General features: G+C 37.4%; 2 protein-coding genes across 2 annotated transcripts in view; one reads left to right on the forward strand and one right to left on the reverse strand.

The window, feature by feature from the left end:
• Nucleotides 1–20,328, reverse strand: part of DCP1B (decapping mRNA 1B) — a 39,624-nt gene that overhangs the window by 11,331 nt on the left and 7,965 nt on the right. The window contains exons 4-5 of the mRNA XM_066319416.1: nt 5,651–5,717; nt 3,757–3,892 (exon numbers count right to left, since the gene is read on the reverse strand). Coding sequence (XP_066175513.1) covers nt 3,757–3,892; nt 5,651–5,717 — 203 coding nt within the window. The remainder of the gene's footprint in view (nt 1–3,756; nt 3,893–5,650; nt 5,718–20,328) is intronic.
• CACNA1C (calcium voltage-gated channel subunit alpha1 C) overlaps nt 16,133–20,328 on the forward strand; it is a 464,400-nt gene continuing 460,204 nt past the window's right edge. The window contains 1 exon segment of the mRNA XM_066319417.1: nt 16,133–16,286. Within this exon segment, the coding sequence (XP_066175514.1) occupies nt 16,157–16,286 (130 nt within the window). The 5' untranslated portion in view covers nt 16,133–16,156.

The following is a 20,328-nucleotide window of genomic DNA, read 5'->3' on the forward strand; positions in this document are numbered from 1 at the left end:
TTAAAATGCTCTTGTCAGAAAGTAGAATCATAACTCAAACTCTTTTACATAAATCTTCATATGGTGGGAACTTGCAGGATGCATATACATGCACAGAAAGGTAATTAAAGATTTAATAAATTTGCAGAATCAGTAGGATTTCTCATTAAATATGACTATTATTAAAAATATTTATTAAAAGGATGGTCAGAGACATATAACTAAAAGTGATGAGGGACAAAAAATGTCATATGGAGAGAGAGAGAAGAGCATGATTTGATTTAGAGACAAACCATATAAAATGCTCCACGGTAGAGAAATTGTAAATGGAAAAGGAAAACATGAATAAGATTCTATATATAAGAATATAGTCAATGAAACAAGAAAAGCATTGGGTATACATGGAATGCTACTGTCAGTAAAAAGAAGACAGTGTCTTTGAAGTCATTGTCACTTGATACAGTTGAAACCAAGAAACTGGAAAGATTTTTAAAGGATTTTTTTAACAGGAAGTTAATTCTATTAACTATTGACTCTTCTATTAATTTTAACCCCACTCTCAAATATACAAAGCTGATCACTTAACCCATTTCTCAGACCTGCTGCAACAATAAACAGAGACATGCTGGTTCCAGGGCTGCCCAGTAAACCAGAACTGGAGTTCTCCTGGGGATTTAAGGGCCTTCAGTAGGTGCTCAATAATTCCAGTAGTTTGTCAGATTGGACAGATCATACATGTACCAAAACTGCACTTCAATAAGATTAAATAGCTTTTTTTTTTCTTCCAAACTGTTCTTTTTCTAATGATGCTGCCTTTTCTTCAACATTTCCTCTCATTGCTATTTTTCAGCATAACCTTTTGGGCAAAAAGCACATAAGCTTTTTCTTTAACACCACGGATAACATCCTCTTGACTATTTCCCAGTGAATTCTGCAGAATTTAAATAATACTCTTATTTCCTCAGGATATTTTAATAGGCTGAATTCTTCAGAAACTTTAAGTACCTTAGATTCCACTGTCATACCCTGCATGATCACAGAACTGAGCAGATGAAAATGAGGCGAGAAGCAGCAGTGCTTAACAGAGTTATCACTATATGAGCATATTTTAGACCAAATTCCTCAGCCAAACGAGCATCAGTGCACACAGGAATGACATTGACCTGACTTGGTATCATTGCTGTGCCTTGGTAACAAGGCCAGTAGGTTGCTGTCAAACACAGAAGCACATGGAACAGGAAAGAAGCCTGTGATGAATGCAGAGGAGCTCAGGATATAAAAGCCATTTTGGCAGATGGGGAGCAGGGCCTTGCTGATGAGTATGCTGGAAGCACTAACACGGTATTTGAAGCAAGTGTCAGGTAGACAGGTAAAGAAGATATCAGATGCTGTTGTCAACAAACTGCAAAAAGCAGCATGAAAGAAATGCCACCAGGCTCTTTAGTGATAGAACCTGAGTCCTCACCGGCTACAACATTTGGCAATTACTCTGCCTTGCTTCACAGGTCTGCCCTTCAGTCAGGTGTCCTATTCAAAGTTCTGCTGCTACAAAAATAATCAAAAGATTCTAAGATCAAAGAAAGGCTCAGCAACGCTGGAACAAAACTAGACACGCTTGGTCAATGTGGATCCAAAAGAGTAAGAAAATCACTGAGGGGCTTTTGGCAAGTTTGGGACAGTCAGAAACACTCGAAGCAAACAAGTGCTCTGTGTCGAGATTCGTACTCCACCTGTGAAGCTGAAAATGCTGAACGCTGGCAGAAGAACTGTGCAGCACAGAGTTAAACCCAGAGCCTGTCCTGCAGAACAAGACAAGGCATGATGATTGAGGAGAAACCCATTTTTTCCATGCTTTGTTCTGTAACCTTGCAGCTCCTCAATTGGTTTTCTCCCTGGTGAAGTGAGGCCAGCTTTTTCTTACCAGAGATCAAGAGAAGGCAAGTATATAAGAAGTACCTAGCTCAGTGATTTAGCATCTTAAAGCTCCATTAATTCAAAAAGCAAGGGGAAGCTGTGTATTTTATTTTGCATGTCATGGAACCTCCAAATATGTAAGATAATTTGGGAACAAGATATACCCTTCAAAATTAGTTACACTCTTAAAAATTGAGCAAAATTTCTTAGAAGTCTTGAAAATTGATACTGTTATTCTACAGCTTCCACCACTTGAAAACACTCTTCACTGAATAAACACAGAATTCAAAGAAGAGAACAACATATTTCATAACTAATTTCAGCACATCAGATCATAAGTAATAAAACATACACTGACAAGAAAGTAGATGTCATAAACCAGTCAAAAAGCACGACTGCTCTGAAACGCATTGACATTAAGTAGAAAAATAGTTGTCATTGCCTTTATTTATCACACTCTTCTGAAATGTATATTACTAGCAATACAAGAAATCACACACATCCTGTTCATAAGACGTCAGGAATTCCTACCACTCACGTCCCAGATGAGAAGGAAGTTTTCGTGTTATTTTTTTATGTCCTTGGCAATCCTTTAAATGCAGAAAGATTAAAGATAAAGTAAGAAGCAAATCTGCAAAAGATTCTAAAGGGAAAAGAGTCCTAAAAGCTATTATTTAAACAACAGGATTTCCTCCCCTTTGTCTTGATTTCTGTGTGCTAATGCAGAACTGGAAGGTAACATCTTTTAGATTTATCACCCTCTTTTAACAGAATCTGAAGACAGCCTAATATTTTTCCAGTTTTCCATTTGCAGTATTTTTAAGGCTATCTAATGAAAACCTTTTAAACGTTTCAGAACATCTCAAATCATATTCTCTGATGCCAAGATTAGATACTGAGTCAGTATTAAAATATGGGGTAAAATACCAGGTTTCGGAAGTGTTTGTCCACTATAATAGATTAAATCTCTACTACAGAAAATACAAAAGCTTCCACAGAAACTCTACACAATAAAAAGAGCTCCATTTCACCCTAGCTCAAATAGTTTGCTGTCATCTTTCTGTTGATTTTATTAGTAGCTACATTTCAGAAAAAACAAACGTAAGAAATTTAAGGAGAAGTTAAGATCTATGTACATTTGCAGACTCTTATGGAACACTTAGAAGCTCTATTACTGCATGACAGCACATAAGCAATACAGGAAACAGCAGCAGGAACCTGCAGGCTCTGTAACAATTTGCAGCTTATATATGGATAGTTAAAATTATTAGATTTTTATTCCCCAAAGTAAAACGTTTTTGATTGCTCAATAATAGAGAACATTATTAGTCCATTAGTTACTTCTTTATTTAGAAGCCTCAGAAGACCAAAGCAGCACACGGGCTGAAATCATACTACATTTCAACCTTTTCATTTCCTTCCATTAGTGCCTGAAAGGGGCTAACAACCGCAATTAAAAGCAGTAACTTCACTGTCAAAAGTCTCCTGGACCAAGTCCTTTGTATAAACCAGAGAAAGTATCACCAGGTAAATCCTTCACCCGAAAAGAGGGCACAGCTTTCAGGTGCTCCTCAACAGGCACAGGAGCTCTAAGGGACAGAATGAAAGGTAATTTATACTTGCTCTGAGCCTCTACTATTCAACAAATAATCAATCATATCCACACTCTCCTTCTAGAACCTTTTATTGACAGCATTAATTTTTTCAGAATTTTTAGCAAATTATGTCAAAACTTTTTTTTTTATACTGGCCACTTTACAGAAAATGAGCGAGCACACTGTCTAAAATCACTTTGAGTAGAACTATTCAAAACCCCAAATTAAAGCTTTTATATCTCATCATAGAAGTGGGAGCAAGTCTCACCTTGGTGTACTCATCTTTGGCCTTGGTAAGCATCCGTAAGATATCCACTTCTTTGTTATTAGCAGAATTCACAATCATGGGGGACACCCCTGCTCCTGTGCCCTGCTGTGCTTTGAATTGTTCCTGCTGAGTTAGGCTGAAAGGTAGAGGATAGATGAGGAAAAAAAAAACCAAATAAAATATAAACCCCACAATTACTGTACAATACTTGATCGAAACTCAAATATTTGTCTTTTGCCATCTACATTAAAATGTGCAATATAAAAATCGCTATTAAAAGATCTCTGTAAAATCGTAATTTGACATGAGATTAATTTTCTCCAATCTTGAATACACTAGACCATAGAATAAAATTTCCATAACTGAGTCACAATTTCTATACCCAGAAGAAGCAGGGAATTTATAGTGTTATTCAGTTCTGCTGGTGGTGGAGGATGGCAAACACACACAAATCAGGCATTAAATACTAGCAAATGACCAATTTCCTGCCCCAGCTGTTTTATTATTGTTGTAGAATGATGAGAATTAAAACACACAGCCAATTGGCTGAGCAACAGGGTATTTTTTATCTATATGAAATACTGCTATTATAAACCACTACACATGGTTTACATTTGCATGAATCCTCTGAAAACTAGGTTTTATTGTAGTAAATTACTAGTTTGAGAGCACCTAATCACCACCAACGGAAACTCGAGCTAGTTAACTAAAATGAGCTGTCAAAAACCTGGGTTTCCTAGGGTTCTTTGTTTATTTCTGTAAATTCATGCCCATCAATTATTTCTTGGGTCACAGCTGACTCATTTTCGAGCTGTAGGATATACAGCAAAACCAACAAACCCCACTGAACAAAACCCCACCAGTGTCACAGCCTGTGTTTCACACTGCTTGGTCACTGCAAAATGAAAAGCAGCAGGTATTACTTAAGAAAAAAAGGATATATGGAGGAAAGATGACTACCTGCCCATGCAGTGTTTTATCCCAAATCTTATCTGGTGTGTCTAACCCTATACACCACTGGAATAGCCAGTCACTGCCTGTTCTTTACTACATCCTCCACATTATAGCTCTGAAAAATGTAGATTGTGTATGTTGATAAAATAAGTATGACTTCGGCTCCTTCCTTCTCCAAGCAAACATGAAAACTTGCAGGACATAGTTCTAAGAAAAGGGTCCTTGCAAACAGTGCGGAATGAGCCCTGTCCATCCTGGACATGAGAGGAAAAGTGAGATACTGCAAAAAACTACCCACATGACATTGTTAAGTTAAAATACAGCTGAGAACACAGTTCTGTATGAAATCCTCACCTCTGGCTGGACTGCAAAACTAAAGTTTAACATGTATAAAACCACATTTTTATGTGCATGAAAGCAATGACTTTAAAGCGAATTGAAGTCTGGCTTTAAATGCAGGAAACTAAGTTTTGTATATATTGGTAAGAAATGAGGAAGCAGGAATTGAGCCATGATGTACAAACAGAAAAAAACCCACAGAAATTAGTACAATATGGCCTCATAATATCCTGCACTTACCTTGATATAAGGAATAAAAAAAAAAGGTAACAATATTTTAAAATAAAATCTCCCCAAATTGAAAAATATATTAAACCCCCAAAGAATACAATTCTTCAAAATAGATCTCTGAGTCATCAGGAAATAAATCATATCAACTGGTACACTCTGATGTAGCCGGAGAGCTGCACTACAAATTAGGAAAAATTACTGCAATACAGTGACTTATTTATGATTTTATGAAATGCAGGCTTGACACTTGCAACCAAGTTTGTAAATTTAAAGTAGAAAGGTATGATAATCCTAAAAGCATGAAATGTGCATTTATGTACAGAAATACATACATAAAAAAGCACAGAAGTCTTGTTTACTCATCACTTACTTTTTCATGAGCTCTGCAATTCTTTGGCATTCTTCCTTATCATAAAACCAAATCCCATATATGGACACTGTAAATGCACATCAAACACAAACTGTGAGCATCTTCTCAAACAGCAGTTCTACCTGGCAGATATTTCAATGTGGCCTGTAAACCAATTTCAGCATTTATTTCCATCTTATGTTTTCCCCATCTAGAAACACAAAATGACACCTCAGATCCTATAAAATCAAAAAAGATCAAAAGGCACATCTCTAAGCATGTAAATTACGAGCTCTTAAATATTCAATTAACGCAAAGGTGTTTGATCCTTTTCTTCAGAACACTAAACCAGTGGGGGTTTATCTTTAAAATCTTTTTCTCTGTCCTTTATTTCAGTTGTCATATCCATTTGACTCCACTGCCAGCATGCTGCAGGGAGCATTGCAAGCAAATGGAAGTAGGAAAATCTGTTCAGTTTTCAAACAATGTTCAGGTCTACCTTACAGAGCATCAAAGTTGGTGGAGTAGGCGCCTCTGCCTCCCTGTAGATCTGCTGTAATTCAGCCCATTATTTTCAACAGGAGATCCTGGGTTTGTTTCCTCCTCCTTCCCTCCCACCCTGCTTCAGGCAGGAGTTGTCTCTCAACCTTACTAAGAATTGGCAGTTCCTACCATGTCTTCCAACACAGTGGTGGCTACATTCATTTGAAAATGGATTTAATTTGAAATGGGTTGAGCACCTACCAAAAACACTTGCAACACCGACCTTCATGATGTAATATTTCCTAATATTATGAGAGTCCAAAAGCAATAACTCCTTCAATTCCACAGAGCCAAACCTGTGGCATGTGAAGCGTACCTTGCCTTTGTTAATGTTCGGAAAGAAAATGAATGCACAGTTGCTCGCAAGACGCAAGTATATTTTCTCCATTCCCGCCCCCCCCCCTCCCCCAAATTTAAAGCTGTTGTCTTCTATAGAACTAAAAATGGCCCCAACAGTTTAAGACGTAGAACATCAGCATAAAAGTCTAAAATATTCCACAAACCAGACATCCTGTGGACATACAAAAAATGAACTTTTAAAATATGTACTGTCTTTTTTTTGATTATTGAAAATAATGTGACGATTGCTATTAGTCACCTAAAAAAGGCAAGTAACATAACAAGCACCTGTGGTTCTTCAAATATGCTACATAAGAGCTGAACTGCACAAGTAATCCCAGTTTTTTTTTAAACAGAAATATAAAAATACGCATTTCAAATCCACATTAATATTCTGGCATATTCCAATGAGTATTCAATAATAAACTGTGAACCTGAAGAAGTGTGTGAACAACTCATAAGGTTCCAGGACACCAACCTGTTATGCAAAATTCCGCATCCTTCTGATAAAACACATTTGAAAACTTGTTCAAATCACAAGTAACTCCATATTCTTCAATGCAACAGCACAGCAAGCAGACTGAGAATCCCAGACAAACCAAATTTGTTTTAATCAAGATTCTTATTTTTTTATAAAAGAATGTCCAATGGAGAAGAGTATTGATGAAATTTTGGCCATCTGCTCCATTTTCTCAAATATTTTTTATGTCTACCACAGCTGGTGGCACCATCAATTATGCAACACCGGCTGGACAGCTTCACCTTTGGCCACCACAACAGACATGTCACAGACTATTTATGAATATCTAATAAATCTGAAAGCTGACAGTCCCTTGGAAATGCCAAACTGCTTCTGGCCATTAGAAGCTGAAAGACTCAAACTGGCTTGCTTTTGCTGTTGATTTACCTCAACTCAGTGACAAACACAAGTGATAACCAGAATAAATGACCATTTCGATTTTACAGAACTACAACTAATATTTTGAAACACAATTGCAATAAATACAAACCTATTTGGGTCACAGAACGAGGCCACTGGGTCTGTGTCACCAAACCAAACCAAACCAAATCACAACATATCCTATCTGAACTCCAGTTTGAAGTCAGGACACTGCAAATCCAAAGACCTTTGGTCTAGATGTCAGCTGAACTTCAAACCCACCCACATTTACCTTCTCTCCTTGGTTAAATGGCATTTTCAACCCAAATTAGGAAGCAGAGCTGAAAGCAAAGACCAAAGCTCAGCATCCTCTGGGCTTAGAGCTCTCCCAGTCAGTAGTGAAATCTTTCCGAAGTGGACAGCCCCACAGTTCTTCCTTCCACACTGCTCCCATCTGTCCAGAACACATGAACACTTCAGAAATACACTGAGAAACAGTCCCTGAGCTTGTGGCAGCACAACAGACCCCGAGCTCTTTCTTGAATCTCAGAATGAGGGACAGTGAGAACACCACAGCAACTTGTGTAAATCTGAGTTATGTGGAGTAACCGTGGCATAAATTCCCACTACAGTACATTCTGCTATAATCCGTATTTAAGAGAGAGAAAGTGTAAACAGTAGTAGTAAGAATAAGTGTAAATGGCCTCCATCTTGATTAATGATGAAGACAAAATGCAAAAATTATTCCTATGTGTGTGGCACCACATAAAACCCCACGAGCAGAATGAGAACCTAAGCTGATAACAACCTGTAACTGTCAGGGCACCTGGCACACTTGCAGGCACACAATACAATTTCACTGCAAGCTTTCTACCACATGAAAACACTGCCGGTTTTATCAGGATTAAACATAAACAGATTACTTTTATCTGCCTTCCCACTCCGTCAGACTGTTACAAAATAGAATCCCAGATTTAAGTATCATTTGTAGAGTGGTAATTTCATGTTAAAAATGAATCACAAAACATCAGAGACTCAAAGCAAATTTTTCTACTGCCACACAGAAGAGGAAATATTAAGGCAATTTTAGACCCAGCTTCAACCATAGTTATGTAAGAATAGATTATTGTAAAAACCAGAAAAAAATAAAATCAAAATCAAGTAATGAATTGATGACATTAGAAGGAAAAAAGAGTGCTACAATGATGTTAACAAGATTACAAAAAACTATGACACAATGCAGCTATGAAATCAAGATAATCCAATAAGCATCAAATGGGAAGCTAAATAAATTACTTAAATAAACTGACTGGAATTATTAATTATTAAGGGTATCAGTCTTTAGAACTTTTAGAATTTCTAAAGGACAGGCTACTCATAAATCCAAACTGAAAAATTTTAGCCAAATCTGTGAAGCTCCTTTAATAGCTGAGTGATTGAATTTCAGGAAGGACACTATTTAAGTTTTAAATCACGACTTCAGAGCCAATTCGAAAGCTTCTGCCTTACAATTTTCATTTTTTGGCTACGGATTTCTCCTGTCCTCACAAACACCAGAACACTTGATACTATTTATAAGCAGAAGCTGACAGCTGCTATCTCCCAGAATTACAGATAACAATTCCTAACCTCTCAATATTTGAAACATTCATTTACTTATTATGATAATACAGAATTTCTTATCAACTTCAATCATTTGTGTTAAGTATTCTGTTAAAAAGAAAGGCACTTTCTAGGATTATTTTTTTCCCCCTCTTCATTATTCCAGCGATTATATTTTTGTCTTCTAGATAGACATTTCTATTATCAAGCCTTTGGTTTCAGTGTACCTGCAACATGTGATTTTTAAGCTATTCCTCCACAGTCTGCATAAAGTCTTTAAGCTTGGTAAAACTCGATACAGAAATAACTACTGACTAGAGATTCCCTAGGAACTGCTTTATCCTTGCTGGTATTAAAAATAAATAAATACCGCCCCTCAATTCTTAAAGTTTTGTGTTTTATTCTTGATTTCATGTTTCCTAAGGTATTTTGCTCAATGTGTAGTCTAGACTCTTGCTCTAAATCCACACTTGGCTATATTAAAAAGAAGTTTCTGTATCTGTGACTTTCAAGGCAAGCAGACACCTTTACATTGCTATGTTCAGGACTGCAACAGGGAAAAAAAAAACCATAAAGAAACCTGCAGCACAGAGAGCTGCACACTATCCTGGAAAGCTGAATTCCATCCCAGAGAGGTTCTGCAACGATACACAAGCTGTGAAATGTCATCTGAAGTGGCTACACTGGCTGTGTGGGCTTCATTTCCTGGTGCCTGAGTTGAGATCCTAGACCTGGCTGCAAAATCTGAGCACAAATCAGCCCAATCCCAGGCTGTAAGAAGTGGTTTTGAACATATGAATCATAAATACACTAGAAAAATTTGGCTTGAGTCATTAAGGTCAGACACTCCATGTTTAATTGGTCTCAAATTGTAACTATTCTGCCCTAGGATCCCGATTTGTGAAATGGGAAGAATAATATTTCCAATTTGAGCAAAGTAAAACAGTTCTGTTTCTTCATGAGTTACCAGCTTTTACAGTGATGATTACTGGAGAAAAAACCAAGAAAACCCAATAATTCTGACTCCATTGCAGAACTCCAGTGGTGTGTAACAAAGCCAGTGACCCATGCATGAGTAATGAGGAATAAAGCAGAATCCTGAGTAGCCTCTCAATGTAAACACCAATCCAACTCTTTGATAACTGAAACAAAGTCCTTATTGCAAAAGAATACAGCCACACAATATAAAATTCCATAAACAGAGACATTGCACAACCAACCTTAACTCTGGTATTTCCTAGTTTAGAAGTCTAAGTTCTTTCAGCTCTAAGCAGGCTTTAAGTTCTTTCACGTACAAAATTTTGCCATTTAGAGACTTAAACCTAAAACACTATAAAAAATTTCAATTGTATCCTGTTATACCATATTGATAGAAATATGGGTCGTCAACAGGACTGGAATTTTTGCTTCTCAACATTGTGCAAAGCTGCACAATACAAAATATGTATTAGGTATATGTATTTGTTTCTAAATAATGGAAATTCCTTTCTGGCTATATTGTGGCATTTCTGGAAGTTTTAAAAGAGCAGTCGAAATTTTAATGACGTCAATAAATTGAAGCAAGTTAAGAGTTTTTCAAACAACAAAAAAAATGTGTATTTTGATACAAGCGTAACCTAAATTCCTAAAAAGCTCTGAAAACGCCCTACCTGTTAAATTATCAGACACTTGTTCTTTCATTTAAGGTTGATAAACTTCCTGATTCATTTATTTGGAGAACTGTTAACAAAGACAGGGAAAAGGAAGACTTGGTATTTCCATTATCTCAAACATTTAAAATATTATGTATGAACAAGTAAGCTACCAAAAAAAAACCCCAAAAACCCAAAAAAAACCCCCAAAAAACCAAAAACAAACAACCCAAAACAACCAAACCAGTTGTTAAAGGAAAAAAAAATCCTATTCAGAGACATGCTAGTGCAAAGCAAAGATTACACACGGCCCTTTTTCAGCTTAACCACTGAAAATTCAATTGAGGAGGGAACTGTTTAAGCAATTTTATTTTAAAAAATAACCACAAAATATGCAACAACAAAACACCCAACAAAATGAAAAAGCCCCTCCAGACCCCTTTCCCCCAAAGGCAAATGATTTGATAGTGGGCAATGATCGGCAACATGACTGAAGTCAAGAATAAGTTCCTCACCACCATCTGTTTAACTGTGCTTGGAACTCTGCCTTAAAAATCAAGACAAGATTTTTGTTAATAGAATGGACCCTGAAATATTCCTGCCACCATCTATCAGTGGTGAAAGCTGGGGGACCAATTCGCAGATTTCAAGTCAGAGCCAGTAAATATTTCAGGTTTCATGAGACAAAAAAAAGAGACAGCATAGGCAGGGTGGATGGTTTAATAAATCATGTCTGGCTCTGCTATGAGACACTGACTTCAGGCAGGTTTTTAATCCAAATTTATCAGAATTTTTTTTATGAAGAAAAATCAACTGTGTAGCAGTCAAACAAAACAGGGTCACTGGAAAGCCCTCCACATGGCCTCAAAAACTGAACTTCTGTTAGTTCTGCAGGAAAATGTAAAGCCCATTGATCCACTTCTTTCCATAAAGCTCAGCAGATGTAGGAGTCCATCAGCAGGTTCTTTACTTTTTTTGGAAAAGAGCCCAAATGAAAACTGTATTTGCAAGATTTCCCTTAAATATGCCTTCTGTTGATGCTACAAGAAATTTTTAGTCATGACACAGGAATAGGATCTATGTTATGATCCATCTGGCTTGGAGAATTTATTTTTCCCCCCACACCACTGGTTTTCCAGTTCACACCTCCTGCCATTGCATCATCAGTTCCAAATAATTTTGAAATCATGATGGCATGTGACACCAAAATTAAGGCAGGGAGGCTGTAAATGCCAGGCTATCAATTTCTTAAATAAGAAGTTGTTCGTAATGGATACTTTTTCTTATAAATAGGCTCTCTTAAATAACAAATGGTTCCCGTTCCTATTTCACAACAGAATTCCAAAATGTCGCCGTAAGACGAGAGCTCTGTAAGCTAAAAACTACATTCAAATATCCTCAGTCAACACAAGCAGGGATCCTGTGAAATAAAAAACCACCAGAGAAAGGCTTGCTGGAAAACAAATGCAATTCCTCAACACCTGAAATGGTTTATTTTTAGCTGCTCTGCTAACTTTCTAAAGCAAACAATAAAACATGTCTTCAATACATGGAAATGAAGCCAGGCCCTGATGTCCAGAAATCACCTGAACAGGACACAAAAGTGCCTTACACAAATCTAGGCTAAATAGAAATCCACACCTTTAATGAGCAGAAAGGCTTGTACTAACAGAAGACTGTCACAACCAGAAGAGGTTAAACTGGAAAACTTTTTTGATTCTTTGCTTGAATCTTGTTCTTGATTCTTCACTCCTCACCTAGTAACTGAAAGCAAAGAGAACTCTGCTCAATCAAGAAGGGGGCAACACAGCTTTTCCAACCTGAAGACAACAAAAAAAATGGCTTTTATTCGAAAGAACAGAAAAGAGAGCTACCTTCAGTGTCTCAATTTCCAGCCTTTTTTTTTTGTTTCCACTGTGTTGAGGCAAGCAGCAGCTTCCGTGTGTTTTTTGTGGAGTATCTGGGCTTGCAGTCCCACGGGGAGAAGCTGCCTATGACACACACAGCTGGTGGAGGGCTCACAGGATCCTCACACCCAGCTTCTCATTTAGAATTTAGTCCAATCTAAGAATATGTTCCCAATTATTTTCAAAGTGCATCTCTGAGGTACCTGCTAAAGGTACACCTCTATCTAATTCCACAGCTACAGTTGAGTTCAAGGTCAAATTGTTTTCCAAACTCTTACAATGCCATTTTCCAGTATATTAGAAGAGAGGTGAAAAAAGAGACTATTTTAACCTCAAATAGGTGTTCAATAGCATGTCATTTTTTCCTGAAACCTGATTTTTTTCTATAATCAGTATGATGAGCTGTCACTCCAAATGGTTTAACTCCCACAAAATAATGAACAACTTCAGAAAGGGCTTCATGAGGAAAATAAGCAACCTTAACTATAGATGATGTTTCTAATTCTGACTGTTGTGATCTCATCTCTTATTTCTCCACTGCATACCTTCAGGTCCTAAGTAATGGAAATACATTTTGCAGATCTGGACTAAGTTCTCAGCCTACAACAATAAAAGTCTGAGTTACTTGTATATCCTTGTTCTTGTTACAAGAAACATGTAAGAAATACTCTAAGATCAAGAGAGTTTAAACACCCCATTTTTGTATTTTTCCATTTGTATACTCTATACACAATGTCATTTTGGATAGGCAATTGTTGAGCTTTTCCTACACCACCTCTAGCTCTAAAATGTTTAGAAAAAGAATTTTAAAACTCCACACAGAAATAGGCAAAAGTCAACTACTCCTCCTGAGATCTCAGTTAGTTGATAATTACAGTGTTATCTTATGCATTCCCTTATTTTGCTGTGCCACAGCCCGTTAACAGGTTATACTCCACACATTAAAGAGCTCTCTACTCTTCTGTAGCCATTTCTGCTCTTGCAGTCAGCTGTTCCACTGCCTTCAGGAACATCTGCTTGTCTCTAGAGCTGCAGACAGAAACTTTGCAGTACAATTTTTGGCAATATAATATGATTTCACAGGCACAGAAACAACTTTCACTGTTCTCCCAGAATGACAGACAAACTGTAATAGGTTTACTCCAGCTGTGGGTAGGTCCATACTGTGCTCACCAGCTAAATTTCACCCTGAACCATTCACATATGGTCACTGCATTCTGACATGCTTGAGAGCTGAAGGATCATTAAATGAATATTTTTTTAATGAAAATATAAATGTTTCACCTGCATATTTCTTGTGAAATTGCAATTTAGTAATTTCTTTCATGAAGATACAAATACCACTCCTTTGAAATATTTTGTTGCTTTTTTCCTTTGATTACTGTAATTGTATTTTTAGGTATTTGTAGATATTTTAAAATTTTATTTTAACAACTGCAGGGTTTTTTTTCAGATTATTAGAAGTTTACTGACTTTTCTATAGTCTTGCACGTAAGACATTCTGTGTATACGTACAAAGAGGGAAACAATTCTTGCCTAGATCAAGCCTATCACCAAGAAAATGTAATTTAAGTAGTAAACAGTTTCTTATTTAACCTGTAATTCAACAGAAAAGCAACCTCACACATTTATCAAATTCGTTTTATATTAGTAGCTAGATATTTCACTAGAGCAGCACTGGGAGGTACCCTGCAGCTCTGAATGCCTGACTGTAGACTAGAGATACAGTCATATTTAAATAAAAATTCGGGATTTTTGCATTGGACTATTTTCACTGCAGCAACTGTATTGTTTCCACACGAAGTAAAAACGTATATATCATTTTGCTTCGTAAGTCAGCAGTGTTTTACTAGCTTTTGCATAATCCTTTAAGAATAAAACTTGACAGTAATCATCATCTGCTTCCTCAGTCTTTCCCTTCCTTCAGCTTTTAACTCTCAGTGCAAATTTGAACATCTACTTTGCTTTCTGTTAGACTGTTAGAGAGAGAAATATTCACATGAGAGAAACGAGAATAAAAACAACAGGTAACAACAAACAGAAGGCAGAAGACAGCAAAGCCCTGCAGGAAGACATATCATTAAAAAAAATTTAAAATACACCTCCAATGTTATTTCTCTCCTTTTTCTAATTACTATGAAATTTCATGAACTTGTTAATTGCAAGATGCTACACACGTGTGTACAGAGGATTTAACACTGTATGTTGTTTAGGAAAATCAAAAGATATTGAAATTTTTCAGAAAGGCAGTTTATTTGACAGAGACAGAAGAATTGGTACAGCTCAAACAGAAAGTCCATATCCTGTCTAAGGCAATGGCCAGCAGCACATAATTCACAGAAAGAAACTTCTTAGTCCCTTTATTGCTGACTTCTGACCTGAAGCTTGTGTCTTACATTACTTACTTTTTGTTTTTCTCCCCCTGGCTGCAGAATCTCGCTTGGTTTTATGCGTGTAAATAACACCTCAGTTATGCAAAGGGATTATTAAAACAGGCTCCAAAGTCCTAGGCATATGTACGTCCAAAATAACAAAGCCAGCAGGAAAAACCCACCGGGCTATTTTCTGAGATTGATTTTAGCAAAGCATTATGATGGGAAGATTTGGTATTTTATGAAAGGAAGCTCTGTTGCAAAGCCCACAACTGGGCTGCAGCCACAACCATTAAAGCAGAGCAGGCAGCAGGCATCAAGCCCAGTGCTGTTACTGGTTTGGATGCCAGTTAAGACAAAAAAGCAAGAGTGCCTTTGCAGCCCGAGCGGAATTCCACTGGAGCACTTACACCGTGTTTCTGTATATAACACATTCCTTGTCCTTTAAAGGGTATGCTATCTTACACTTGGGAAGGGTTCCTTTCCTCTTCCCTCCTGTAATTGAAAAGTATTCTTTACTGCCGATTTAAGGCTTGTTTTGACAAAGAGAGCACTGATGAGGCACTCAAGAGCTTGCATTAAATCAAAGTTAGACAGAAGTGAGCAGCTTGTATATGTGCTGTGGGATACACTTGCTCACATATTTATCTTCCATGTTTTGAGAGAAGGTTACAAATATTTTTATATATATACACACACATATAAAAGAGTGTGAGTAAGCAAGCTCACATTCCAAGAGAAGTTTTCTGGCTATGTCAGGAGTGTAGTCCATCCACCCTCTGCTAAGCAAACCTATTTTTTTCCAAGCACAAGAGGATATTATCAGAGGAGCCCGTGTGGATATACAGAAACCAGAGATGGTCATGGCTCGCTGAGGTGATGAGCTGACGGCTGGATGGCGCCCATTATCTGCACTCCTCAATCCAAGTTTTCCTGAAAAACGGACAGGGGGAGGAGGAGGAGGCTCCAACTGAGCCTGAGGCACAGAGGACAAGCAAAGGATTAGGAGTGAACAGTAAGGAAAGGGAAGGAGAATGCAAAAGATACTGAAAATGTTTCAAAGAGCTAGAAACTAGTTCCTAGATTAGAAGATCCAGTTGTCAGCAAGTTAAAACAATATTCAGGTTTTAACTTTCCTACAAGGCTGTGACATAACCCTGAAACAAGGAAATTCACCAAAAGGAATGTGCCTTTCCTATCTATAGGAAATACCCTCAGCTTCAGCTGCTTCAACCGCTCCTTGGAATTTAAAAATGTTTCAAGCCTTGGTTCGACAAGCCTATCACCCCCTGCCCAGCCACCAGCCAGGGGAACCTGATGCCAAGTACAAGGGAAAGCTGGTGCACGAAACTCAGCTGAACTGCTACTACATCAGACCTGGAGGTAAGACAGCATCACCCACTCGTGGGCACACGAACTCTACAGGGAGCTCTGCCTTGCTAGTGAAATAGAGCAATCTGTGTAATGTAGGAGACTACCCTAATACCTCATGGCAGTATTTGGTGATAATGCACTGGGAAGCCCTGAATGTGTGATCACACCAGCACAGGATTTAGATAATTCTGGTAATTCTCAGATCTGGGGAGTTAAGAAAATGGACGGCTTCTCTTGGTTGTATATTGTGTTTTGAGCATCTAATGAACGTTGCTTTCCTGCTTCCACTGTGACATGATTCAAAAAAGAAAAAAAAAAAAAAAAAAAGGAATGCAAGTATAAGGAAAAAGAAAGAAATGGGTTTTTTTTATTGTAGACAAAGAGGCTAAGAAGTGTAAAACATCTGAAAGCTGAAAATACTAAATACATGTGTGCGTATGTGAAGGGATTAAGCTGCAAAGGCGGTTACACAAGGGATTTGTGAAAAATCAGCAATCAGCTCTGGAATATCCTCCTTTGCAGGAGAAAGATGTAGGCACTCATATTTCCCCTGATGTAGGTACATATTTCTCCTGCTCCTGAAACCCCTACCATTTCATGCTGCACAAGGAGGGATGTGTGGAGCAGAGGCGGTACAGGTAGTCACATGAAAATAACCCCTCTGAAAAAAATCATTATCTGCTGCAAGCCCAACTCTTGAGCAATACTGCATCATATGCCTATCTTATCTTGCAAAGACGTCAGGAATGCCCAGCACTGGCACCACACTCTCCACAGTAAACCTCCAGACAAGCTAATTTGTTGCTTACATGCTGACATCCATAAATGGCAAACAAAGGCTGTGTCTAGCAGATATATGCAGCATTACCCTCCTGCCATCCCCTACAGAAACTCATCCTCAAAGGTGGGATGCTGGATGCATGGTTCTAACCCCATCCCATACCCTTTTCCTACTGATTTGTTTGCCCAAGCTGAGGTAGAGCCGCACCACACACTAAATAATCACCAGCCATCCAAAAACTACACAGTTTTTTTGTCTCCGCTCCTTAGCCTGTTTCTTCTCACATGGCATACTCTGACTTCCAGACTGGGCTGAAACTGAAAACCTGCATTAGGATCACTGCACTTCTTTTCCTTACTTCCTTTTAAGCACTTTCAGAAAACACACAACAGAAAAACATCACTGTTTTAGAGCAAAAGCATGGCTGCAGTCATCACAGTTACAGCTGCAAAAAGCCACTTGACACACGAAAACCATTCTGAACTGTTTGCTTTGCTCAGCCAAAGGCTTCCACAATTGGCACCAAATCCTCAGGGTAGGAAGGGTGTGGAAGAAACAACTAAAATGTCCTTTTTAGAAAGCCTGAAGAGAAATATCTGCGCTGAGCTGGGCGGCGTGGCAAGGGATGTTGTGTTACCCATGAAAAAATTAAAACTTAAGGCCTTCAGAAACGGTGTCTACAAATGCCACTGAAAAACATAAACTGTATTAAGTTTCAAGGAAAATATGAATAATAAGGCAGCCCTGGAAAAATGAAATTTAGAAATACTTAGTAGTACAAACGGTTTTGCTTTATAAACAACAAACAAAAAGGAATTTTGCAGATCCTCCCCCTTTTTTTTTTTTAATATGAACCGTAAAAACCTAAATCATAGAATGTTTACTCTCCACAATACACAGAAAAAAACCCCAAACACCCTAAAGCTGAATTAACTAATAGCTGCTACTCCTAGAGTCACAATAATAATTTAGTTTGGTTGGGGCCTCTGCAGTTCACTTTGTCCAGCCTTCTGCTCAGAACAGTGCCAGCTTCAGTATAAGAGACACTTGGGAAAAAAATAAATCATGACCAACCACAAGTTTCCATTAAAAAAATATATTCTATGGCACTTTTTCAGTTAATTTGTTTTTAATTAAATTTCTTGTTCCCTTCCCTAGGTTAAAAACCCACTCTCCTTCCAGAGATTCAAGCAGAGTTTAGTTACAGGTTTCAAACCCTGTAGTGTGTGCACTTTAGAAGAGGCAAACCAAATAACCTGACTGCAAAACCATAATTCCTGATGTTAAAACCCACTTTCCTTGAGTCAGCACTGCTGCATGTCCATCTATCCCTGACTGCACTATTAACTTAGGCCATCAAGTTATAATAATGTTTTTATATCTCAGCAGGCGGGCATTAAAGGTTTTCAGGTAGCCTTGAAAATTAAAATAATACAGAAAGCATGAAAATCTAATATATAAATGTATATATTTTATGTCCTTAGTGATAAAAATGTAAATTGGTATCTATACTATTTCCAAGGGGCAGTTTATTATTTTCCTTGACATTCTGAAGTAATTTCTACCATTTTCTAAGCACATTAAAATCATTGGTTAGTTGAAGTATAGACCACAAGGGCAGGAACCATGTGGGAAATGTAGTAGAAAATTAGTAATGCCTTTATCTATGCTTTTATAAACTGGTTTATGAGCAGGTAATTTTTGAGTGTAGCTACAAGGAAGTCAATAAACTGAGTGCTAGAGGCCACCTCCTGTGGGAAAAAAAATCATTATGAATCCAACAAATAGAAGCAGTAAGAAACTTGCTTGCTTCTCTCAAGAAAATTTGCAGATCATGAACTATAAAAGAGTTAAATTGGACAGAAACTTAAACAGGTTTCCAAAAAAAATGCATGCAACTTGACAACGCTCACGCTGCATCCTTCATTTTCCGGGTTTACAATTAACTCTTATGAATACAAGAATTATTTTCTGTGTGTATGTTTCCTTTGGAAATTTACTGAAGGAAAATAAAGTCGATGCTCAAGAGTGTTAGCATTCTAACGCTCTCTGCAAAACTGAGGTTTCACTTTAAGGTCAGCAACATCCAGGGAAGATAACCATGACCTCTGCTGTTGTTCTGCCTTGCTGGATACACAATGAATTTTTAAAATGCTGATCAAAGGAGAGAAACTGGAATGGAGAGGAGGGGAGATTTGTTTGTATCTCGGAGACTAAAATGTCTCCAAGGACAGAACCTCAGGTAAACCACAATCACTTGTATTCTGAACAAATAGCACTAGTCAGTCCAGACAGACTTTTTAGAAACAGCTTTACCCAAAACTGATTAGCAAAAAGCCAGGCTGAGAAGAATACATCCCTAAAAAGGGCAAGGCCCTTCTGCCGAAATTACTTAGCATTTCTACAGTTTGAGTTTATACTTTTGTTACAAACTGACAGACACTTTTCAAAGAGTTTGAAACTACAGAAATATTTCCTTAAACAAAACATGCAGGTAGTAGCAGGTCAGAATAATAGTTCTGCAAACAAACTTAAGCTCAAAAAAACTGGTCTTAAGTTATTCAGTTGTGACTAAACCACTGCATTTTGCATAATGATACAGCAATAGAAAGCCATGTAGTATTTCTGAATCAGCAGACCACTGATTTGGAGACATTTAGAGAAACTGGACTAAGTTAAACACATTTACAGGTATTTGTTTCGAAATTCTGAAAGATGAATGAGCATTTGGGGAGTAATCAATGGAATACACATTTCAATTTTCTGCATTCATCCATTTGGGGTTTTGATATTGGAGCTGATACAGTATATTGGCAGAAAGGAGGCTGATAAATAAGGTTCTCCTTTCTAAAGTGGTATTTTTATCTAAACCAAAACCATCAAACATAAACTCTATTACATCATAAAGACAAAAGCTGGAGTATCTATTTTGCCTGTCTCAATTAAACAAGTAGCAGTTTATTGGTCAATATGCAGGAGGCCAAGTCTAAATATTTACACAAGGAAATTTAACCAAATGCTGGTTTCGTTCTTAAAATTAAAAAAAAAAAAAATCAGAAGAAAGAAGAGGTTTAAAATACTGTATTACACAATAATATAGAGTAGATTATGAACACACCTCAAGGGGAAAAAGACACTATGGTAGCCAAAAGAAGATTGTTTTTCATCATATATTCTTTTTTACATATCACTCCCATTCTCTTCTTGTTGCCTGCTACCTTTTCCTTTCAGAAGTAAATTTTTTAAGTCTTCAAGCTAAGATGTTTTTTA

This window comes from Sylvia atricapilla, chromosome 5, assembly GCF_009819655.1.
Source record: "Sylvia atricapilla isolate bSylAtr1 chromosome 5, bSylAtr1.pri, whole genome shotgun sequence".
Classification (NCBI taxonomy): domain Eukaryota; kingdom Metazoa; phylum Chordata; class Aves; order Passeriformes; family Sylviidae; genus Sylvia; species Sylvia atricapilla.